The sequence below is a fragment of the Rhynchophorus ferrugineus genome, unplaced genomic scaffold (assembly GCF_030347505.1).
Source record: "Rhynchophorus ferrugineus isolate W39M unplaced genomic scaffold, kcgeb_rfMv2 rfM1, whole genome shotgun sequence".
NCBI lineage: Eukaryota > Metazoa > Arthropoda > Insecta > Coleoptera > Curculionidae > Rhynchophorus > Rhynchophorus ferrugineus.
In genome coordinates, this window is record NW_027472580.1 from 85,786,305 (window position 1) to 85,813,794 (window position 27,490).

A 27,490-nucleotide genomic window follows, 5' to 3' on the forward strand; every position below is an offset into this window, starting at 1 on the left:
ACAATAAGTTACCAAATAATTATTAGTTTATGCCATAGTTGGTAATCTGATATATGTAAGATAAATTTTGATTTATCTGGACTGTAAATGCTGGATTACTAGTGGTAGTCAACGTGACCGATTGGTTCACTCTTTGGGCTCGACAGCAATTGTTTGCAATTGTTTTTAGACAAGGATATAAAATCTACCAAGGAACCATATTCCGTAATTCAAGCAACTATCTTCGAATAACGTCAGTAACCGGTATGGGACTGTGGGTTGCGGATCAAGTTAGGCTATAAATGCGGATTAAATAAACCCTCACTACTAATGAATAGATCAAAATATAATTATAAAAGCTGTTGAACTTGGAAAACAATGCTACTAATTTATTTAGTTTTATAATCTTGTCCAAATTTAAAAAAAATAGATTTTCGAACAGTTTTCAATCTATTAGATTCGAAATTAGATTAGATTAGACACTACTTGATTGATTTTCTATAAATAAGAACATAATATAAGATGCTTAGTGTTAATATAAACAACTAATAAACCTTTAGACATATTAGTTTTAATTTTTGTTTTTACAGGACTGTGATGATTATTTTTAAAGTACTAGAGGTCATGTGATGTAATATCATATAAATCCCTATGTTCATAACAAACTTCCGCTATACCGTATTCCGTATTATAAGAAGATGACATCTTTATCATCATTTGCTTTCTTAACTTAGAAAATTTAGGATTTTATTTTTCAAAAAATTAATAATAACTTACTGTGACTGGGGCAGTGTGTGCTACTTCTGGTGTTGGAATCTTTCTGGGTAGACCTGGCGATGAACCCAAACTGTCAGTTCCCTGTCGTTGCCAGGGTATTTCTCCACTGTAACAAAATATATTATATCAGAACTATAATTTTAGTTCGGAACGAAACATGAATTACACTTAAACTAATATTATCAGTCAATATAGCGCAATATATCTTTAGGGTAAATTGATATGGCTCAGTGAATGGAGGTAAAACGAAATGAAATAGTGGTGTTTACCTTATGTGACCGTTATTTATTGAAGTAATATAAAAATGTGCAAAATACAAAATAGATAAAACGGATGGCAACGGTGTTGCCTGGTGACGAAGCTTGGGCAGTCGATGGTGGCACGTCTAAACCAAACGATGTTCGGTTACTGAATGATCGAAATACCCTTCAATAACATCCCAGATAAACGTCTCGGGGTTGCCAGCTTTTCGATATCGTATTCTAGTTGTCGCTGCTGGCTGGCTCGTGTTCAACATCTGGTATTATATTTCTGGGTACTTTGTTGACCGTTATTCCACGATGTAAAATTCGACATGCCTCAAGGTCGCTACATATTTATGAATAAAGGCGGATTATAATCCAGAACTTTGACTTTGACATTTTAAAATAATATATCGCACTTTTGTTTATATAAAAATCGTCTTTCTTTTATATAAACAACGTTCTTTCAATGATTAGTTCAAATTTATTGAGTTTTAACGCAAAAAGATATCTTATTATCTTCATTACTAGTTATTTTGTGAAGTGTGAAGTGTGAGGCTTTGTGCAGTGACATGTTCTATTATCTGGTTTTCAATAAGCCTGGTTGATTTTATGACTTCAGCATCATCTTTTCTTACAAGATAAAATCAATAGAGTAGTAGAATACAATATAAGAAGTTCTCGATATGATATAGCATGGTGATACAGTTTAACTGTGATTCTTTTAAATAATTATATAATATATAAAATTCTTTTTTATTCGAAAGAGCACACTATCTAGGTGGTCCCACTGGAACCAAATCAGGATCTATTAGGGGGAAGGGGGAAAAATCGAGGGAAACGGCCAAATTTCAAAGGCTTTATGATGCTTTCACATATTTTTATCTATAATAATCATATATTTGTGTATAATGTTATTGCTGACCTCATGTGATGGAAAATCGGAAATCGTTCACAGCAGAAGCCATTCAGTTTGTATTTTAAGCACAATTTATAGCATATACAACATCGTAGAAATATTGTACACTACTGCTACTATAGTGTAATGGTTATAGTGTTCAGCTCCCTAGCAGAGGTCGTGGGTTCGATTCTCGGCGGACAGTGTTTGCTGTTTAGTTAGTACATTTGTCAAATAATCTAGAGTAGGTAGTGGGCCTGGGGTCTGAAGCGCTCTTTAATTTCAATCATTGTTTCTTTATTCCTACATTTTCCTCATAAAGGTGCAGCCTGCCTTTACTTGCCTACCCATTGTAATAGTAAATAAGATAACTACGTAATTTATTAAGTAAATATCTAACAGTAAAAAGAGAAAATAAATTATTTAAACAAAAAAATTGGACTGACTTCAAAAAATATATAAGGAACTCACTTAAATTTAAAAAATAATCAAACAGAATTAAAAAAATATTTTAAAATAAAATATTATGTAATACTCGTTGTAGTAACTAAATAAAAATCAGTTTGAAGTTACTACCGAGTCCTCGAACAATACAAAAATAATAATATAATTTTATATCATAAACACAAAACTAAAAAGGAACAAGACAAACCTAATTTAATATAACTATTTCGGCACGGTACCGACCTCAGACTGATTTTAATTTAGCTGTTACAACGATTATTACGTAAATATTTTATTTTAAAATGTTTTTTTTTCTATTAAAAGTCTAAGTTTGATTATTTATTACAATTTAATGAGTTCCTTATTTATTTTATAAAGTCAGTTCAATTTTTTTTGGTATTTATATTATTTTTAGTATCATATATAGCTCAATAATACTAGATAAATACTATTTTATACAGGTAAATGGCAATTCACATTTTAGCCAATAGATATTGGTGATCAAAACGCATGAAAAGAAAAAATAAAGATTGTAAAATATTACCAAAAATCATTTGTTTTTCTGTGTTTCTCTAAGGATTTGTTGAACGACTCTCGTCATATTCGGTTATCCGTTTACAACCTATTCACAATCCTCATAAGAGATGAAAATTTAATGAGATGGAAAAACTGTAAACTAACATGATGAAACAAATGACATTTTTTCCACGTTCATCTCTTCCTTGTTTAAATCCAATCTTTTCCCATATGACATGGGATCCGACATGAGACGGATAAATTCGTAAATCCTAAAATATTGTACCGAAATACGATCCAGCTCGATATTGTAAAAGCTTCATAATTCCACGGTGGCTATCAGAGAGAAAGACAGGTTAATACCGATCCCGGCAAACAGACGGTAGGGAAAAAAGGGTTATGGATCAAATGCAACCATTCTCGCCTGTTGGGAGACGAAAAAACAATTCGGCTGTAATTGAATGTTAAAACCGTATTGTCTAAAGGGGCAGGTTTATGTTTAATTACATAAGTAATGAGAACTTTAAAATTAATTGAAATAAAAGCATGAATAATTGAAAATAAAAGTTACTTGTTTTTATAGCAGTTTAAAGTCTAAATGACTTAAGGGGTTGCATTGTGTAATGACTGTACTAATATGCTGGATATTAAAGCTGAATAAAAATGTTTATAATATTTGTGTGATATGTAATAGTACAAAATAATAATAGAAATATTTTCATAAATAGTTTTATCGCAGTTAAAGCTAGAACATGGCAAGCTTCAAAATCTTTGAAGATATCATAGATATAAATTTACACATTCTACACAAAATAAATTTTCTGATAATCTGTTAGAGCTTCCACTGGGCTCTTAAAGTGACAGAAAAAAAATATTAAGGTAGATGAGATCGTCACATGATGGCAGATTACCATCAAGATTGTTAACATATCGTATTTCGTTTATTTCAACCTATTATCATTTTTATCTTATTCTAGTAATAAAACGCAAATAAGTTCAATGTTTAGTCAGTTATAATCAATGTTTCAAATAGCGAATAATTAGGAAAAATATTCGAAAGACTGCAACAATGAGTTCAGTTGACGTGCAGATATCTGCAGTAATGGTTTAATTTGAATGTAGATCCTTGTAATATACTAGACCTTGCTGATAACAATGTACTTAATAGTAACACTTGTAATAACACTTGCTGAAACTCTTCTAAATTACATTTTCGATCATATATCTCATCTATTGACACTTGATTCATCAACTGCTAAGCTCTCTGAAAGTTATGAGAGTTTGAGCTGTGATTACGTCTGACATGTCTTGGAATTAATTGTCTGTAAATATTTTTTGGTCGATGAGGTTGTTCTTTATCAGTAGCATTAAAATAACCACCATTCGACATCAATTTTAGCTTAGCATCAACGTAAGATTTTAAATCAGATTTCAGATTTCTTCATATTAAACAACTTGTTACTTAAATTTTTGTACAAACATAGGTATTCTAAAATGGAACGTTAGGCCATCCTTGGCAAGACGCTAATAAGAGAGGGTAAAGACAACAAAAGTTGTTACAAAAGGTAAAAGTTAGAATAACATTTGATTAGATTTTGTAAATAACAATATTTTTTAATAATTTGCAAATATATTGTTCTGCATGCTAGAAACAAGAATCCAATAAAAATATTCTAAGAAGTGGTCAGCAAAGGCTGTAATTAAGGAATAGCTTGCAAAACATAAATTAAGTTTTTTGAGACTGACCTTTTGAGAAGATACCATGCTAAAGAGTGAATGATTTCATATTGTCACTTGGCAAATATACATTAAATGTTTAATTGTGTTTTATATAATTTACTTCTTTAGTAATAGACCTGAAGAAAAATACAGAGCAGTTCACATGTCTGAAAAATTAGTCCCCAGAGGGTAACGTCTTCCCCCTATCATTGCATATTCAATCAAATCCAATTATTATGAGATGAGACAAATAATAACTACAATAGACATGCAGGTTGAGAAAAACATACTCGTAAAAGCAAAAACTGTTTTAGTGTGTGGAAAGAACTCTCTATAATAACACCTTTCGGTTTAAATGAACTCCGTCAGACCCACAGAAGAAGAAATTGACAAATGATGGAATTTTGTATTAGTATTAGACATAGTGGCTCAGATCGTGACAGTGAGTGAAATTTTCTGGGTGTGGGATTATGATTCAATGTTGGCAATACTAAGACAGTTTGATGATAGGGGAAAAGGTGAGTATATAATTAATATAGTATAACTCGAAGAAAATCGTATTGTAAAATATGAAATATTTATTTGCATAGACATGCGTGTAGTTGTTCAGAATATATATGTGCATTTGCTTAAATTGTACAAGTAGAGAATGAGTACTAACTATTTTGCAGTAAAGACAAATGCATTACAGATTATGCAGTGATTAAATATAATTTTATCAAAAAAATTGTATACAGGTAGTAGGAAAAGAAACTAAGGAGAAATACAGCGACATAACATAAAACACAGCCACGAAGGAAACAAAAACAAAACATGAAAAGGAAAATATGTTTTCTGTTGATAATCAAATACATTACTTAAATGTACAATTATGAATTAGGTGGATTAAGCCTCCAAGGGATACCATAGATGGTTTAGAAAAGAGTCCAATGTAGATGAAATAAAATAACTTTTATCTACACACTATTGTGCATGTTTAATTAACTGTAGTTTGAGTTCCTTGAACTATAATGTTAAAATAAATTATATTTTATAACATTTTTGTATTATTATTTCATTTTAAGTGGGACAACATTGCGACGTTTTAACGTCATAGCTTGAGATGGCGTAAGTCCACTGCTGTTATTGATAGACTATACGTGCAAGTACCTAATATGTTTTCAAATGGCAAGAAATATAATACATAAATGTCACATTTTCAACGCCAAAATGTATAAATGAAGAAATATAATAACAAAATCGCTAAAATATCAAGGTTATTTTGTTAAGATTTGACGATTTTAACATAATTCATTGAAGGTATCCCTTTGTTCGACAGTGGAAACTTATTTGTACACTTAATATCACGGACTGTAATATAAATACACTAATCATTAAAAATATTATTGCATTAAAGGATTAGATTTATTTATTAAAGGCCCATCAGCCTCGAGGGCTATTACCTATACACTATATACTTCTTAATATTTCAGAACAAACAATATAAAGAACAAAACTAAAAGAGCTTATAGTTAATTTAATATAAGTATGAGAATAATGTGGAGCGAACAGTTTAAAAGTCATAAGTTAACAGCAGTAGTATTCATAGTCTATTATATATTTTGGAATACTCCGATGGTTACCAAATAATTCATCAGTTGTTCAAGGTTCTTCAATTGTAGAAGTTGTTATATGGATCCCTTCAGGTCAGAGAGTCGTCTTTGGAGGGTGTGACCTTGGCATTCAACTAGGATGTGTTTGATGCTTAGCAGGGATCTACATCTATCACAGACTTTCTCCTTTGAGTAGAAACTCGTAAGTCAGACGACAATGGCCTATTCTGAGGCTGGAAGAAATACCCAATTTACGCCTGCTAAAGTGACAAAATTCAGACCTTGGTAAAACCTCTCTTTTACCTCACACAATTTGTTATTGGTCATTAAGTCTCAGTTAAGTTGATCCAGTTTTTTATAAAGTGCGGTATGATATGTATTGAGATCCATTCTCCAGTACAGATGGTTTTCCAAAAGTGATCCTTCCCTTTTCACAGCAAGATGATCGGCTCTTTCGTTACCTTCGATTCCCATGTGGGATGGTACCCACATGTAGGTAATATTTTTGCAGCTACTACGAGCGGTAGTGTTCAATTCGCGAATATGCATTGTCAGTGGATGATGAGCCTGTGCCGACTTTAAGCTCTCAAGAGAGCTCATAGAGTCAGTGATGATTACCAACGAGATCATATCTGGACTATCTTGAACGCATTTAAGAGCCTTGTATATGGCCAGCAATTTAGCAGTAAAAACACGGGTCAAAGAGGGCAATTTGTAATGTTCTCCCTTCAATGTTGATATATATGCAGCTCCTGTATATTCATGATATTTCGATCCGTCAGTGTAAATCTGATAGTGTTTAAGGTATTTTTCATAGATCAATTGTTTGAAAAGGGAGCGTGCACTATAAGAGTCTCATTGAGAGATAAATGGCATAGTTACGTTCTCCCAGGAAGGTATTTTAGTCGTAAATTTACAGATGGTAGGTACGTAGGTACTTCCAATGACAAGCGATTGCAGATTTTCTGGAAGCTATAGCCAGACCCTTTATATGTTTGCTCTTTTATTTTAATACTGCTGTTGGTGGGGAAAAATGCCCATACTGAGGTAGCCCCGGCTTGAGTTTTAATGAGCTTGCGTACATCAGTAGCAAAAGTTCTCGTCGAGAGTCTAGGGAAGAAATATTCGCCTCACAGGGTAGACTGTCAAATGGCATGGCATGCTCCTAGAGCAATCTTTAGTACTGTGTTACCGCATTAAAGGAGTTTGTTCTAATGGCTAGGTGTCCATTAAATCTACGTAATCCCTCCAAGACCCAGCACCTGCCCGTTAACCGCCCGATAATTAATAGAGAAACCCGTGACGTATTTATATTTAATCGTTATCAGGATCATAGCGACCCTCTTACATATCGACTTAATAATAGAACGTACGTCCGACACAGGTCTAAAAATAATCGTTAAAAGTTGTTACTCCGAGCATGAGTAATTCATGGCGCGAACTTAGTTATTTACCACTAAGTCGGCTTTGATATCGTTACCCTGTTGTATAATATTTATTGTGCGAAACAAAAAACTAATTTCGCTAAGAGCGTTCGCTTACGCAAATAAACTTGCCGAGCTCTGGATTAGATTAGCGCTATGGGTAACGACGAACTACGGTGGCTCGGGTACGCGGGAGGGAGGATGGGGCACGCTAAGGTTCGGTCTCTAGTTTGCCGTTCTCAGTTAAAAATCAATCGAAAACTTTTCCTAACCGTTAACTAGTCGACTGGTAGAGTCTTCTCTAACTCAATGAACACAATTCTTCTGTGTCTCGCTCGTTTTTGCGGGGTGTATTTATTTTCACATTCCTATCGACTGTCTGAGATCTTAATTTCTAAATCAGTATAGAATTACAGCGATCTATTATATTGTTATAATCAAAATATAGTAAGGGAAAGTTTTGGTGTAGCAATTATAAATTTGCACAAGTATAATTGACTAATTATGGAAAACTTGTGTGGTGAGTGGTTAAATTGAGGAAGTGGATTCTAATGTATCTACTATTTAAATTTTAAAATATGTAATTATGTAGGAAATAAAGAATAATAATTATACATATAGCGTAGAGGAAGATGTTGGGAATTCTCTGAACAAAGATAACATATATTTTTCATAGAAGGAAGTAACAAGAGAGGTAATACATATCTGCGAGTATGACAAAAAGTACACAAAAAAAGTTGCTTTGTTTCACTCTTCTGATTTCCTGCGCGTTGTCCAGTAAGCTTTATTGCTTCCATGTTGCTGTGATTTACCAACCTTATTTCATGCTTTAAGGCGAAATCTTGAATCATTTTATATATACATTTGATTTCGAAGTCGTCGTGCAGCTCTTCGTTGATTACGTAGCAATAAGTATGGGTAATTAATCGTATAACTTTATTTTTTTAACAATATTTTAGTGCAACCCAATATTTGCACTCCATATGTCCAAATAGGCTTAAATTCCATTTCAATTTAGGTTAAGTTGAGAGTATCTTCCCATTAACCAGTATAATTCATGACTTTGAATCTAATATGCTCTGTTTTTCTTCTAACCTGATGTTTCCAATTTAACCTACTATCGAGATATATTCCGAGGTATTTAGCTGATTCTGCTTGACAGAATCGGGCATCCGTCAAATGATATATTTAGTTTTTTGTAATTTCGCCGCAACGTAAAATTAACACGGACATATTTGGAGCTTTAAGCTGTGTTTTCCAGTGTCTAGCCCATTTGTAAATCTTGTTTACTGCTATTATCTTAGGCAGAGATATATCTTTTGCCATGATAACTCTATCGTCGGCAAATGTTCCAAGTACTGTTTCTTTTATTGTTGGAATATCAGCAGTATAGAGCAGATAGTTCTTAAGACAATATCCTAGTGAACTCTAGCCGAAATAGATTTAAGTGTTGAGAATATTCCTTTATCCGCGACACTAACTTTTCTCTCGAAAATATATGGTTCCAACAGTCGAGAGTAATACCGCGGTAACAATTTGCTCAATTTGTAGATTATTCCCAAATATGTCATGAATGTTCAGGAATATTTCATGTCAGTATTTTTTTTTCGAATGCCTTTTCAACAACTGCTCAGTAAAAGCACTTGGTGCACTTGGTTGATTGTCGAGTGGTGATTTCGAAATACAAACTAGAAATCTGGTATTTTTTAAATGGTTTAATACGTTTTAACAGCGGTTTCTCAAATAGTTTTGATATAGCAGGTAGCAGCAAAATAGTCAGTTTGTCAGGTTTTTTGAGCATAATTATTCGAGCAACCTTAAAACATTCCGGAACATGCTTCAGTCTCAAACAGGTATTGAATATGTATGTCAGCATGATGACTTCGTGGTGGCTTTTTCAATAACTCAGGGGAAATATTATCAATTTTAGGATCCTTTTTGGATTGAGATTGTTGTGCAATTTCTGTGACAACTTCTATTAGAGAAATCAGATTTGGTAGGAAAATATTTTATTAATTTATCAAATAAGCTTCATTGTATTGTTTTTCAAAGTACATTTTATGTAAGAAATATAAGGATTATATGAATATATGAATGAGGCAATGAAAATATGGAAAAAAATTAAATGAACTAATTAACTTGCACAAATGGTACAGGACAGAGAGGAGAAATTTTAAATTATTTACAATAATTTGTTAAACATTTTAAACCGTTGATGCATTGGTTAACATGGATTTTTAACGACTGATTCAATAAATATATAACTCCATATTATTTATTCCTTAAACTTTCGCATTATCAATTATTTTAATTATTTACTTTATATACTAAGGGTTTGGGAACTCAGTTAATTCAATTGATTTTTGAAGTTAATTTAATCATTATAAATACATAAAAAAATAAAATTTACTATATTGCAGGTTTTTAATATAAGTGTCTAATTATGTTTGTATTTGTTCTAATATATTGCTGCTAATGTCAAATAACATTTTCCAAATGGTTTTATTCATGTAGATACCTATATAAGTTGCTCCGGTTCCCAGAATTTTAGTTAATAAGAAAGAAAAGTCCCCGCCCTACCATAGTAAAACATATTTTTTTTGGCAAAATTATTTTTTTATTCAATATAATTTCCTTCAAGTGTGATGTACTGATTATAGCAACCCTTCAACTTTTCGATACCATTTTGGTAGTACGATTTGTCCTTTGCTTCAAAATAGGCCTCAGTTTCGTCGATTACGTGAGCATTCTTTTGAGATCTGATAACAGGAAATAGTCGCTGTGGCCCAGATCTGGAGAATACGGTTATTTCTCTTCAAATGCGGCCCTTTTTCGGTAATTTCGTCCTTCGAACGGTCCAATAACGCTATGTAATTGTCGCTGTTGATGGTCCTTCCTTTTTCAAGGCAGTCAATGAAAATTATTCCATACGCATCCTAAAATACAGACGCCATAACCTTGCCAGCCGACTGTGGCGTTTTCCCAGGTGTTCGAGCGGGTTCATCGTGTGCAGTCCACTCGGATGATTGTAGATTGGACTTCGGAGTGTAATGATGGAGCCATGTTCCATCCATTCTCACTTATCGATGCAAAAACTCGGGTTTATTACGCTTGATCATCTTCAAGTACTGCTCCGAATCATCAATTCATTATTGTTTTTGGACAAAAGTGAGCTCGCGCGGCACCCACATTGTGCAGAGCTTTCTCATACCCAAATATTCGTGAACGTTATGATGTACACGTCCAGTTGATATCTTTAGAGTATTTGCTATTTCATTCAGTTTCAGTTTACGGTCATTCAAAATCATTTTTTAGATTTTCTAATGTTTTCGTCGATAACAGTCTCTTTTGGGCGTCCACTGAGTTCTCCATCTTCGGTGCTCATTTCACCACGGGTCTGTGTCTGGAAACTCGGCATCAAGCCAAGTTTTTGCTTCAACTGTAAAAAAAGTAATATTTTGTATTCCGTTCCTTTAGCTCTAAGCTAAATTGAAAAAAGTTTCTATATTTTCATTTAAAATAATGTTTAATATGTTTTACTATAGGTACAAATAAATAAATATCATAAATACAATTACTTTAATAATATTTATTGTATTTTATGTAGATTCTGATCTTAAATTGTAAACTTACATATCATTTGTAAATTGTTTTATTAATTCTATTATGAGAGAAACCTGATAATGTTCCTTAAATTGATAGATTGTGATCGAGTTTGGACCACTGGGTGATCACTAGTTCTTTTTATTTTCTCAAACTAAAAATAAAATTTAGCGATTTATATCCTACCGTTCGACAGCTTCGTCGCCTTTAAAAATTGACGGAGGACATAGGCCCTCGCCAAAATTAAATTTGCCGATGTAAACTGCTAGTGTCGCCAAATCGTGTTAAGTGGTTTTTTACGGTTCGACGCAAGTGGGAGGCAATTTTGCGCAGATGACATTTAACGCTAAATAATGCCTCAAGGAGGCGTACGTAAACGGTTAATAATCTCATTATGTGTACTTTGTTTGGATCCTTTGACATAAGCTATAAAATTAACCGTTACTTGTTACATAAATTCTTAAGTGGAGTGATGCTACATTATCGGAAATTGTTAAGCATTCGTATATTTTATGAACTCAACAACTTTAGTAAATTCAATGCCTTAATGTTATAAGTATTGCTATAGTCTAATATGTTACGAATCACTTATGATTCGGGACGAGACGGAATTAATAACACCACTTATGGCTTTGGAACAAAGCAGAAACTTTATTTACATCGCTGGTCTTTTATACATTTTTGAAAAGCCTCCATTGTGGCGACTTAGACAACCAGCCATACTGTACAAAGCGCAAAGCCCAAAAATAAAACCGACAACACCGAAGGGTTATCGGTTTTATTCTTATACTTTTCTTTTTATTCTTATGTCTTCTTCTTATACTTTACAGTGGCCGTTTGTTAAATGGTGTAATTGATACCATCGCATTCGGCCAGGTATACATTCAAATTACAACCCTTGGAAATCTTCTTTTTCATTTTCCCGCCGTTACAAGAAGTACCCCTCGTGTCGTGACGGACCAGTTTTTGTAAATAAAGTATAGCCCGTGGAATTACCACTTGTTCTCTATTAAGTTATTGTGTGGGTTTCATCGCATCAAAGCCCACGCCATACGTATTATAGTGCCCTCTACTAGTTGTTCTTCTTTTTTTCTACATTGGTTCGGTTGCCAAACGTCTGTAAGATTTTTCAAAACTTTAGTGAGAGTAAGAGGTTATAAACTGACAAACGTTGTGTTGGGGTTTTGCTTTGTTTCATATATTTCAAATCGCGACTTAATGTATTATCTTACTATGAAAATGCCGAAAGCAATTGCGTACGATCACTTATTAGTAGTAGTAATACATTTCGAACAGGAATGAGACAATGTGGAGCCCCTCTTGCCAATAATATACGTTAGAGATGTAAGTATTGATTATATTAAATATTATGTTGCTGCGGATTTATTGGAAAACTTTGGCGTGTTGCTACTGCGCTGAATATTAGTATGGGCGCTGTGACAAAAACCTCTGAAAAAATTAAGAGCAATATAATGTTATATTCAACAAAAAGAAACCGTCGACATACGATGTGGATGACGAATCAAGATCATCTTGATGTTAGCTCTATTCGAGGTCACATTAATGAAATCTATAAAAACAGTAAGAGTAACACTAACAGTTTTTTCGTTTTAAACATAATTTAATACAATTATTTCAGATGAAACTGTTAGTATGGAAAGTATTTATAGAAAACTTTGCGATATGTAGCTCTTTTTATATCATACACTATTAAGGGACATATGAATTAAATGGTATAAAGATAATTACATTACTTACATTAATTTAAAGATATTACATTTAAAATAATTTAATTTTTGAAAGCATACAATAAAATCAAGAAAGATTTGTTGACAGTGACTAAATGAATCTTTCGCGTAATGTCATTATGATGGGTGATGAGAATGGAAACATCTAAGTAAGAAAGTAACACAGTAACGAAGGAAACACTTAACGTAAAAAGGTAAATATGCTCTGTAATGAAAGTAAAATACTTGAAATTAAAATTTTTAAATATACATTTCTAAGTTGTTATGACCATTGTATGTGTTAATAGTTATTCGTTCAAAGTGAAGTACACTGTACGATCTGTTTTCTTTATGGTAATCCTGTTTGATAATCTACTAATTAAGTTTTTTATGTGTCATTTTGAATACAGGTCAATTCACTATTTAATAATTAAATAGGTTCCTAGTTAGCTATGAAGAGTATAATGTTGATCGCACGAATTTGTATTTTTATATTTTTTTTTATTGTATAATAAAATAACATATGGCAAATCATAACATTGCCTAGCGACATATGTTAGAAAAACCGGTAATGACTTTCCGGTACACGTCGTATTAATAAAGTGCGAAAATGAATGGATGAACGAATCGCTGACAAACCAATATCGTTATTTCCACACGGTATCACGGTATAAAAGAAGTGAAAAAGTTAATGATTGTATAAAAACACCAAATAAAATAGTACTGAGTTTACAGTATTACTGTTGTCTGACAGACTGTGTTTCTCAAACTTATTAAACCACTCAAGCTAAAATCTTGTATAGAAATTCACATATAGAAGATATAAAGTGCGAAAGGGTTTTTATAAAACTTTTTATAAAAATTGTTTTATTTAAGGAAAGAAGAGGCGACTTGTTGAACGGGGATAGGAAACGATAGTGACGATTTAAATCTATTTGAACATAAACCAAACTAGCTATGTACAGATGTCTCACTCATCACCACCATTCAGTTAGATACTCGTAGTTAAGACCGTTAACAGTCGCATGATATAATCTATATTTATATCAGATATCAAAACATATAAAATTATAGTAAATTACTGTTCAAAAAAAACATCACCAACAACCAACATTTGTTGAATGCTTTAGGCATTTTAAACATGTATCAATCAAAGTACCTCTCACCCCATCAACCCCTATTTATTGACGCGACCTCCTTATCCGTCCCTCTTCCGTCTCGTTATTGTCACAGGGTGTAGGAATTTGTCGATTTGCGATTTCCCTCGTCGTAAGACCGAATGTTTCTCACGCCACCCGACGTTGTCCAATCCATCCAAACCGACTCGATTCCCAGTCCCCAATAAATTATTTAGACCCACCATTCCTTCGTCAGTAGTCGTCGTCGTCGAACCCGCGCATCGATTTTCCCGTCACAGTTTCCCGATTCCTGGAATAGCGAACGATTGTCATTCCTGTCGAGGCAGGAACATTATAATTTCGAATGAAGCGATAACAAAAGGCGTGCAAAGCGAAACTGGTCGGGTGGCCTTATCGGCACGGGTGTCGATAGGTACTAGTTGACAAAAATGGATTTGAGATCTATCAAAGAGATTCGATGGAAATCGACATATGACTTCTGTGTAGGATTTTCGAAAGAGATCTTTCGATATCGTTGGATATCAGCTCTTTTCATACGCTTGTGTCTGTGATTATTGAGCTATTGAAGTTATACGGAAAAGTATAAAATCGTTAAAATCGCAATCAAGAACTGTATCAGTTTTGTAAAGCTAGCTGAGAACGGGAGTTGATTTGTATTTAAAATGAAACTGACGTATATTGTTAGTTCTTTTTGTATTGGAGAGAATAAGATAAAATCAGTTAAATTGATTGATTTAAAATGTCATAATAGTAAGGTCCTTCAATTATTTGATATTTTAATCTGTTAATTATGATACTTTTGACATTTATCGATAAAAAGTAATAATTTTCGACATATCATTATTGATTACTCAATGTATACAGACAAAATCCAGCTGAAATTTTCAAAAAAATTCAACCTTTTCAGGCGTTTTCATGTAATGGGCAAGATCTTAAATGAGTGAAAATGGCTACAGTTTATGCTAGAAAATAAATTATATTGAATCGTTTAATAATTATGTTGTCTAAGCAGTTCAATCTTTGATTAATCGATTCTTAGTCTAAAAGATCTATACACATCGACACTGAAGCGAAATGCCCATGGACGTAAAGTCTTATTGTGCATATGGTGCATTCAGTACGGTGTAGTATATTATAGTCTGCTATAATCAAACAAAACTGTAGATGTCTACCTACGTCAATTGATCAATTTAAATAGTACATATTTGCGAAAATCCAGAGTTGTCACAAAACATCAGGAGAGCCTGACTACCTTTTCATATTAAGACAGCATGACTTTGCTCGCTCACAGTTTTAAAATTCTGAAAAAGCGCAAAAATCGATGATAGGATTACTGTCAAACCAACACCGTTATTTCAACATCGTTCTTTGAATACAATATCGTTATATTGCTTGAAAAATAGGAAATAATTATCGAAAATACTTTGATATATATATATATATATATATATATATATATATATATATATATATATATATATATATATATATAATGAGTGAGAGCAGCACCTTTACACATCTAATACCTGAAAATTTCTAAAGGAAAGGTAAGGCCATCCCAGTATATTCACAGGACAGTGGTCATTCCCATTTGTTCCAGTTAAGATTGAGGCTCATAGTCTCGTCGAGCAATATTTCATTCTTTAATCATTTAAAGAGAATAACAAAAAATAAAGTTGTCAAACATCAAAATTTGGATTGACATAAAAGAATAGGAAAGGTTAGGAATAGTTACATCTACTGACGAATAATGCATTGAAGCCACACAGTTATAAAGAAACACAATTTAAAGTTATTGAGCTTACTGTAGATTAGTATATTTTTAGTACAAATACTGAAAATGCACTACAACACAAACATATTTTTTGTCCAATTTTTAACGATAAAAGCTAATATTTAAACATATGTTTTGTAGCGTCAAATGCATACAACAAAATGTTTTAGCATTTATGTGGTTTCCAAACAATTTTTTCATTAAATAACTATCATGCTATATGTAATAATTACGCTAGTATCTCTTTTACTTTTAAAATAATTTTGATAAATTTTGGTGTTATCATAATATGTTGTATGTAATAGTTTCTGTGTAACCCAATTACAATTGATTATATAATATTAGTAACTAAAATTGTCACTTTTGCCAAGGATGGTTACAGGCAAGAACAAAAGCTGGTAATACATAAATCGCTAGTCTATCTTGTATGAAGGCTAGAACGATACAAGAACAGGAGAAATGATAAATAACGCAAATAAATCACCATTCTTCATAACTTCAGGTGTGATGAAATTTAAGACAAAATAGTTAATTCTAATGTAAAATACAGTAAGAAATGCTGAAGACTGTGCTCATAGTTTGATCATAACGAAGCTGAGTCATGGGGATTTTGGATTAATTAATTAATTATATTATATGTATCAGGTATTTTCATTTCTAACTTGTAATTCCTATGGTGGATACTATATGACTCAATAGATCAATACATTAATTTTTTGTTTTTACAGAGACTTTGTTCAATATAGCTTTAAATTCACAACACAGCCTTCAAATAGAACTCTCAGTTTCTATATAGCAATAAGATACATATAAAAGATTGTCCGATATCTTTTTCAGCATAGTTTCAAGGAATGTGCAAATTTCTGATGTGGAACATTTGCTTTCAATTGCTGTTAACATTTTTTAAAAAGATAAGAAAGGCTTCTGAACTATGAATATTCTTTTAGTGTCAACTTAATCATTAAATAATATTAGACCTTACAATAGTAACAAATAGACCTACATTTTCCGAATAAATTTCATTGTAAATTAACCAAGTCAAAACATCTATTCAGCAAAAGCCCGGAAAATATTCCGAATCAGGTGTTGGCTTGCTTGATTGCTCCCACGTCCATTTTCCAGATTAATAAAACACCTACTTACACAATCCGAAAATGAAAGAGAACGACCTACACACAATGGTTTAGTTAATGTTCCAGAAAAAGGCAAGCCGTCCTTGGGGAACGGAGGAAGAAAATTTGTATTTAATCGCCACTACCACCTCGGGTTATTATCTCCACCTGATTTAATTTAGAGTAATTGGAATAATACACGTACGCTCTAATAGAAAATCGACAGGGGCGCTGTTACCACATCGATGACGTATGGTCCGGGCGTTTCGGTGGATGATGGATCCAATACGTCGTGGCTGACATAAAACGGATGACAGGTCTCATTAATTTCATCCGTTTTTACGGATGGTTATGTCTGTGGAAGGAGTTAGTGTCGATAACATTCGGCCATATTTCATGGAAAAGGGGGTGGAGACAGTCTTCGTAGATATAAAAAATGAGTCTGTAGATTGGTATTAGAATTATTTTTAAGTTTAATGTTCATTATAACAGGTCAATTGAAGAGTACCCGGCGTGACACATAGATGGCGCTACTAGAAGTAAATCCATATGTAATATGATAAAATATTGCTTTTTGACCTTAAAAAATACATTTGAAGCAAAAACTTTGCTTGATGCCCAGTTTCCGGACACTGCCCAAGGAAAATCAACCATCAAGGATTGGTATGCTAAGTTTAGACGTGGTGAAATGAGAACTGAAGACGGTGAACGCAGTGGACGCCCAAAAGAGGTTGTTACCGACGAAAACATTTAAAAAATCCACAAATGATTTTGAGTGACCGTAAATTGAAACCGAATGAAATAGCAGACACTTTAAAGATATCAACTGAACGTGTATATAATATTATTCGTAACAGTGTTTGAAGATGATCAAGAATAATAAAGAATCAGAATAATAAACCCGAGTTTTTTGTGTCGAAATGTGACAGTGAATGAAACATGGTTCCATCATTTCACTCCGAAGTTCAATCGACAGTGATTCAAGTGGACTACACACGATGAACCCGCTCCAAAGTGTGGGAAAAGGCAATAGTCGACTGGCAAGGTTATGGCGTCTGCATTTTGGTATGGAATAATTTTCATTGACTACCTTGGAAAAGGAAGGACCATCAACAGCGACTACTACATAGCGTTATTGAAATCGCCGAAAAGCGGCCGCATTTGAAGAAAATGAAAGTGCTGCTTCACTAAGACAGTTCACCGTGTCAAAAATCTATGAATTGGGCTTCGAGTTGCTTCCTCATCTACCGTATTCTCCAGATCTGGCTCCCGGCGTCTATTTCCTGTTCTCAGATCTCAAAAGAATTTCCTCGCTGGGAAATAATCGTTGTTTCGGAATGAGATGAAACTGAGGCCTATTTTGAAGCAAAAGACAACTCGTACTACCAAAATGGTATAGAAAAGTTGGTGGGTCGCTATAATCAGTGTATCACCTTTGAAGGCAATTATGTTGAATAACAAAAGAACTAGTTTTGTCAAAAAAATGTATTTTACAATGGTAGGCCGGGGACTTAGTTGGACTGTTATTTACGGATAGCAAAGATATAATTTATAATTTTACTGTTGATGTATTGATAACAACTGATAGTCCAGACATCCTATACAAAATCATAAGCAGATGGAACATTAAGAGAATCATCTACATATTAATCGGCTTAGCGAAAATGTTGCCCCCCTTTTTGAGTAAATCGGGAGTACCGAGACGTTTGCACCGCTACCGCAAATTCGGCACAGTTGAAGGCACAGGAAGAAATTTTAGGCCTACATTTTTTTGTATAATATTCCCTACAAATAAGTAAATTCTAATAAAACGAAATATGAGCAAATCAAGCAACCAGGAATAGCTGTCAAATATACACAAATATTTTAGGTTCTATTTTCATTGAACCTGGCCGACTCGCTGCCCGCTGCTGGTTCTAATTCTAATACAGCAGATTATTCGACGTTTCTTTTATACGTAAATCGACTAAGAACGTGTAATTTTACAAACCCTTTACGTTTTTTATTTGAAACGATATTATTATTAACGGTTATTCCCATACTGTTGGAACTATTAAAGGTTTATGGTAGTTATGATTTATTAAGGGTTGTATGATCATTTACATTACTTGAAGGGATGACAAATTAATCAGTTTTATCGGAAGGTATGTGAAAGAGAAGCACGACGCGAAGATTTAATCCTAATATAGATTGACAAAATTCCAGAATAGTAAGAATCTTCTGTGCACAAGGTGTGTTACACCTCTGTTTACAAGCACCAGCAATGGATTGATGATAATTATGGTTCATTAAGGCATACAATATTAATCAGAAAAATAGTAGTTAAATGGGGTCAAGTCTAGTGAATATGCGTGGGTGCGGTGGCTGACATTAAAAAGAACTGAACATTAAAATGACTAGACGTATATTTTATATTCAAGAATTTACTATATTTGAGTATTTATTGAAATCAATTTTCATCAAAAGTTAATTAACTTAATATTGTAGTAGCTACTATCAATATTGTGGTAGATTCATTCAAGTTGGATTCTCACAATAAATTTTTCTTTGGGAAAATTAGCAGATAATTTGAATAGTTGATGATGAACACGAGCACTATTTTTGTCACCATACTATATTCACCCAAATTTTCAAAAATAAAATCCTACATGAAAAATCCTCTAATGAAATGAATAACTTCTACATCAACTATGATTTTAATGACAAAGAAGAGATGATGTAACAATTGATACGCGATAACTAATGATACTTAATACGCACCAGAAAATGTATATATTAAAAATAAAAAAGAAAATATCATTTAAAAGCAGAAAGGAAAACAAACAGACTAACTCCCACAGACGTAGACGCCAAAGCAAAAGCTGTTTTTGAACTTTTTCGCCCTCAACAACGTTCCTTTCTAAATATTTACGAGAAAAAATCACAATCAAACCACCGAAGACCGCGACAAAGCCCCGACCTCTCTCTATGCCGAAATTGAATTTCGCATCGGATCTGATCAGAAACCGCATTACCTTTCGAACGTAACAGGACCGGCCCGTTTTATACCATAATAATGTTTTTGTGGCATTATCCGACTTCGATAAAAAACGGACACTAGTTTCACGTCTGTTCTTTGTACGTTTTAATTCGTCGGTGCCTGATAGAATGTTCGTCTTATATTATTTTCTGTGTGTTGTGTTTGTTTTATAATAAGTAGGATGGGATAGAATAATTGATATATTGCTGTTTTTTTAAAGTTTGTCCCTATTGACACAATGAATTTCTGCCAATTACATTCAAAACAGTTATAGAGTAGGATATCTGAAATGGACTTTAATTGAAGTCTTTTCCGATTTTATGTACCGCTTTTTTTAGATTAGGTCATAGTCACAGGGTCGAAGAAACTTTATTTATAACTATAAAGTATATATTGATCATAATAGTGATTCATAATAAATTAAAAAACGTTAATTTACGCACATTAAACTCCAGCACTTAGCACCATCACACAAGTTCCCACGGTTTAGTCCTCTTCAATATGGGAACAGACTGTCATCCATGCAGTAACTGAAGCGCTTCTGATATTTCATAGAGGTGCATCTGGGTTCATGTTTTTCAGTGTATCTTTTGATTTCCTCCTTGACTGTCTTGCAAATTTTCACTGTGTACATAAAAAGGCGCGTCCACTGCCACGAAATACCTTACTTTGGAATACTTAAATCTTATTCGCATTGCTATCCAAGGTCAATCCTATACCAGCTGGTTTCGAGCTCTTGATGGTAGATTAGTATTTGGTTGTGAATTAAGCTTACTAAACTTTGAGTGCTTTGCCATTAATTTTTTTTTGGAGAAAATTAGTTTCAATGAAACAAAATACAACTAAATGCAAAGCTGTTATTTTATGTAGAGAAATGTCAACACAATGAAACTTAACAGTCAGGTTAGGTTCAGTTGTTTGTATTAATACTGCCATTTTAACCAAGAGATATCTGCCATAAAAAAGCAAACCCCTAATATATTATATTATCCATTGGTTTTATTTTACATTTATGATATGTCATATACTGATGTATGATTGTTAAAATATAAAATAATCTTTTGAATAATGTATATAAAATTCAAAAAATTATATTGGCAATGGAAATTTAAAAATATCTAATAAAATCAGTGACCTGGATGTTATATGAATATTTCTTATTAAGTAAAATGAAACATAGCGCTTTGTTAACATAAAATATACTAGGTTTATCTGAAAATCATTACCGGTTTTTTCGAAAAAAAAAAACTACATAATTTTCGAAAAAATGGAAAAATCTATTTACTCAAAGTATGGGCTATTTGATTCTATACATCTTGCCCATCCTTCAGGCAATTTATGAAGGCCATCCAAAAACAACTGTTTGTCCACTGAGCAAAACCATTCATCAATCCTTTTCTTCCCAACTTTTGGAATTTCCCCATTGCTCGTAATCGGTTGCTAATCGTTTCTTGGGTCACATTTAACCTTTCTATTATTTGTTCTTCAGTTGGGTTTGGGTCTTCATCCAATAGGTTTTGTAGATTCGCATATCTAAGACTTTTTAGGTCTACCAAAATGTTTTTTGTCTTGCATATCGAAATCACCACTTTTGAATTTTTGAAATCACGTGTCATAGGTTTTTAAGGTTAGACCAATCTAGTAAGCTACAAAGTTTCTACCAGCAAACGATATCCTGCAGTGGCTTTTATCTTTTGATTAAATTTGAATTTGATTAATTTGATTAAAAGTAATGCGTGTTCGCAAAATATAATATGCCTCAAATCACAATATTGCATGCTTAAGCATAGCGATATCTGCTAGAAAAACCGGTAATGACTTTCCGATACACCTGGTATATTAATTAAGTAAGTGGGTGTTTACTAACGGCGCAATTTATATAAAACTATGATTTTCGGTAATAATATTCTAAGCAATATTCTATATTATCATCATAAGCGCAGCAATATTACGCTTCTTATTTAGAATATACTACATATTAGGCAATTTTGTTCCTTGACATTCAGTTGAGACAATTTTATACATTACACATAATAGTATATAATAGTGTCTAGAATTTTCGTTTATTTTAATAACTAAATTTATTATTATTTATTATTTTAATTTTCATTTGATTGTCATGTATTTATTATTTTGCTTAATAATGCATATATAACGGCTACGCGAAATATAATAGATCGAAAATGGATAGAGAATAAAAATGGACTGTGGAAGGACTAAATAGAGAAAAAAATATAGCCAGAAAAATAGAAAAATCGGTAACAGTGGGACGCAGAAAGAAAATATAGGAGAGAAGGCCACGATCGAAAAGCTTAGATATAGTAACGCATCACTATCTGGAAATAGGTATAAGAGAAGATGAAGTATGAAAGAATGTCAATCACAGGAAGACGTAGAGGACAAAAACTGAGCTACTCACCAATTACCACATGGGATGATAAGCCAATCATTGATGCATTTGAAGTATTGAGATAAAACATTTTGCTAATATTTGCTGATATTAATATATACTGATATTAATATAATTTTGCTGATAAAAAATGTGCTACCAAAGTAATGTGGTAAAAGGGAAAACATGATTTCTATTAGTTAAAAGAATTAAATAACGGCAAAAGCAGCTTTTGTTAGCTTTTTAAAATATTATACTGTATAGAGACGACAGAATAAAGCCCACCGCTTCAGCAAATTACTTTTTAGTTAGTCAGTCGGCAAATTTCTGTCGATCATTAAAACAAGATTAAAATATGAGACTCCAGAGGTCGTCCCCTACAAACACCAACGGTTTATTCTAAAAGGGACAATTAACCGTCGATTAAACACGAGCAACGTGCCCATCCCTCCCCATTATTCATGTGAAAGTCTCCCGTATATATTTCATGTTCAATTATCCTGTTCAAAAACTTAAAACACTTCGCCGAGATCCGTTTCTAACTCGTAAAGTAGCCCACTAAACCTCTCGATTCACAACAGTGTACAATAAAACTCCCTTAAACTGGCAAGTTTTAGTTCCTTATGGGGTTTCTGGACCGGCGAGACGAGACGAGAAGAGATCCGTGGAGGGGATGGGACCTAGTATACGGGAGGAGGAGGGAGAAGGTGTCTGCTTTAGACGTTTTGCATTATTTAAATGATTCCCATCGCTTTTCTGGCAAAAGTTTTTCGCTACTTCCGACTCTGAAGTTCGTAATTTTCATGTTCAATGTTCAAAATGTCGGTATACTGTCTGCATGTGTAAAGTTGTAAAGTAGCTGAGATATGTTTGAAGTATAATTATATTTGGTTTGGATGCTCTTTCAATTGATTGTCTCATTATTTGTCTTTAATATTAAATAGCAGCTCCTAGTACTCTCTTGTCCCTTTATATTTTTTGTTACATTTTAGAGTATCCTTTTTACTAACGACGCTTTACTTAGACTGGACCTATTGCTTAACTTGGGGTCTGAACTACGGTACTCGAATATACGAAACCTACCAACTGGCCAGAGATCAACTTAGAGACTATCCCATCAGCGTTTGTTCTTGGCGTCATCAAAATTGTTATTGTTATTCTTGTTGGATTTTACACTGTTGTCTAAAGACATTTACAATTACAATCACAAAGATAAAGTACATCCATGCCCCATCAGGATTCGAAACCGCGACTATCGCAACAGTAAAAGGACCATCCCGTCGCCTTGACCACTGCGTCAACCAAGCCGGCTTCTCTCCATGTTATATAATGGTTTTAATTGCTTTTTTAAATTACTACCTTCAGTGGTTTAAAAATATATCCGGTGGTCATAAATCTATTACAAAAATTCTATCAATATAAAAATATGTATCTAGCGATTAATCAGATCGGATGTTGGTCTACGTTTCATACATTTATATTATTTATGTGTCGCTATCCTTGGGTAAGTGTATATTTAACTTGGGTCGTGGTGATCTTGGGTAGTTGTTTCGTTGCGTTCACTAACTAGATGCCGCTGCGATCGCCTTTAATCTATTGCTGTTCGATTGTTCTATGGTCGTTAGATGCTTTATAGGCACTGCGCAATCTTAACTGATTGAAAAGTCAGAAAGCCTTCGGTTCATATATAATGCAATATAGAACAACAGACATATATTAACCTGAGTTCGCAGAGTTATGAATACATTTTGAAGGATTTACAACATATAATATAAAAATACCATAGATTATATAACATTCCACATTTTCACAATTTTTTTCGATAACCACACTACATTTAATTATTATTATTATTATATTTAACTGATATTAATATACTTATATTAAAATATACGTGTATTATAATATATATTTCCTTCATACGATATATATGCTTCGACGATATTCAATTTCAAAACAATAAAAAACACTTTTCAGTCTGCTTTTCTTATTTAATTCAAAGCAACTTACGGTGACCATAACCCGTTGATATAAATGTGTGAGTGTAGATTTAGGTTTTATAGAAATGTTGATTTTAATGTAGTTGACAGAGAATGTGTTGGTCAATTGTAAAGTTTGAAGATTTGAGTAAACTTTCAAGAGTTTTAAGACAACCTAGTACTTCGTCGTACTTTCTATTTCTTTACGATTTGTTATGCGATTTATGGATGAAACATGGCTCCATAGTTTCACTCCGAAGTCCAATCGATAGTCATCCGAGTGGATGAACACACGATGAAAGCGTGGCGCATGGAATAGTTTTTATTGACTACGTTAAAAAATGAAGGACCATCAACAGCGACTATTACATAGCGTTATTTGACCGTTAGGAGGACGCAATCGCTGAAAATCGACCGCATTTGAAGTAAAAGGAAGTGCTGCTTCACCAAGCCAATGCACCGTGTCAAAAATTCTTTAACTGGGTTTCGAATTGCTTCCTCATCCACCGTATTCTCCAGATCTGGCCCCCAGATCCATGAACACACGATGAAAGCGTGGCGCATGGAATAGTTTTCATTGTCTACCTTAAAAAATGAAGGACCATCAACAGCGACTATTACATAGCGTTATTTGATCGTTGGAAGGACGAAATCGCCGAAAAATGACCGCATTTGAAGAAAAAGGAAGTGCTGCTTCACCAAGACAATGCACCGTGTCAAAAATCCTTTAATTGGGCTTCGAATTGCTTCCTCATCCACCGTATTCTCAGATCTCAAAAGAATGCTCGCCGGGAAGACATTTTTGTCGAATGAAGAGGTGATTGCCGGAACTGAGGCCTATTCTGAAGCAAAGGACAAATCGTACTACAAAAATGGCATCGAAAAGTTAGAGGGTCGCTATAATCAGTGTATCACTCTTGAAGGGAATTATGTTGAATAAAAAAACTAATTTTGCCAAAAATGTGTTTTACTATGGTAGGCCAGGAACTTTTCAATTGACCTGTTATTCATCAATATTAAATCTAAAAATTAGATCACATATTTTTAAAATATTTCATATTAATATACCAATACTTTATAATTGAATTCAATGTAATTCAAAAATGTTATCTACGTAGATCAATCCTTGGACTGTCCTCCCCATTGGGTTTCCTACGGCTATGCCTTCCGGCCTCTATCGCCGATTCGGATTTAATCGACCGCTCTTAACTGATATTGTTTGGTTTACAGACCTGGCAAAATCAGCCTATTAATTTCCAATAAGGGCTCAGTTAGAGCGCTGGGTAAATTAGCCGATCAGAAATTAATTCAGAAGAGCAACGATTCTAGGCGAAGCGTCCGTTTGGGTGGAGCTTTTGTAAGATGGATGCAATTTCGGATATTCCCAGGGGAGAACGGGCCGCGATGGCCGACGTGGCTTGGGTCCGTACCGGCAATGGAATTTATTAAGTTGGTTAGTTATGGTCCGGAAATGTACCAGATGATTGATACGATGTGAGTAACATTTTTTGGCATAGAATATCTTTATGTTATGAACAGGATTTACCGATTAACGTTATACCTACCATCCATGTTCCTCTAAAATATGAACTGTTGTCTATTATATAAGTATTAGAGAAAATGTAATTTTGGTTTTTTTCATAAAATTTAAATTTAAATTAGACTACTTAAGCTAAGATTAAAATTACTACTTATACACTATTCAAGTTCAAGTAGTTTGATACACTTCAATCATCTAATTTCCTCTGCATTTCCCAATAGCTATATTTCATCCACGTTTATTTCGTGGATCCATTTGATTTTAAGGTCACCATACAGTTCTTCATTGGTTCCGTATCGATAATCGCTGGTAATTAATCGAAAGACTTCATTGAAGGGATTTGGTAACGTTGGATTACTATTCGAATTGATGTTTTAGCGCGGCCCCATATTTGCATCCCATAAGTTCAAATTGGCATCATAATTGACCGTTATTTATCTCAAAATTAAGTTGGGAGTATCTTAAGACTAACCAATACTGTTCTTTGATTTTGACATTCATAGTCTGTCAGCATTTATTTCATCAATTATTTTCAATAAAGTCACTGTTATATTGATGAATTTAATCATGACTTCTTCATTCTTCTCACATGACTCCCCATCCAATAAAAAGGATTAACGCATTTTCTATTGTTTTGAAAATAACAAAAAATATTCTATTAAATGATAAAATTAAACAAATATATCTTAATAGTATCATGTGTTGAATACTGTCATTAAAAGTAAGTGTCTCTGTCACCACTATAGCATTCCACAATACCTACACGAAAATTTTTCTTTCGTATTATGTTAGACCTATTTCTAATATGGGACGATCATTGTAATCAATCTAATTCTTCAAGAAATGTATCTATTTCAGTAATGTTTAATCGATTAATATATTAACACGTATATTCTTAACATATGAAAATAGGAAACAACCAATGGGTGACGAATCAAGTAAATAAGTGGAAACGAACAAGTCAAGTTCAATATTAGTTTATCGAATCTTCGGATATTTGGATGAGACAGCATTGTTCCTTAAGATATCAAGCTCAATTGAATCAAATCATATTTCAATAGTAATAGTTTATCTCAGTATTATTATAGTTTAAGTTTTATCTCAATTAATTTTTAATTAATAAAATTTAATTAATTTTAGCAACTCTATAGTTAGTCTGTCTCTTCAAAAATGATGGCCAAGAAACTATAGTTGCTTTGTTTACGGTAGAGTTGCTTGGTTTTGTACAGTTTGCATCAATAATAGAAATAATGTAGCTTCTCGGCTAAAGCAACGCAAAATATTACATCTTCTTTTATTCTTCTTCCACTTTAGATTAATGCAATAGCAAAATTCAGCGAATGAAACATTAATTTCTTTGCTGAAATTGACCTTGCCATCTAAAGTAGATTAAGAGCACCTAGTAGATACTGGAGTACTAGGCGAGTAGTACTAGGACTTGATTAAAAAGTGAACATTTTTCTTGAGTTTCAGCTACGCAATAACATACACTTAAAAATTAAACTGACAGTTAGTCTATTATATATTATATTGATTAAATAGTTACATGTATTTCGATTGTCAATTTGTATTGAAGAAAATGCAAAGTATCAATTCAAGCAACATAATTATAACCTA

General features: G+C 33.1%; 1 protein-coding gene across 1 annotated transcript in view; it reads right to left on the reverse strand.

Annotated features, from left to right (window-relative positions):
- RhoGEF3 (Rho guanine nucleotide exchange factor 3) overlaps positions 1-27,490 on the reverse strand; it is a 421,983-nt gene that overhangs the window by 229,502 nt on the left and 164,991 nt on the right. The window contains exon 9 of the mRNA XM_076419229.1: positions 757-862. Coding sequence (XP_076275344.1) covers positions 757-862 — 106 coding nt within the window. The remainder of the gene's footprint in view (positions 1-756; positions 863-27,490) is intronic.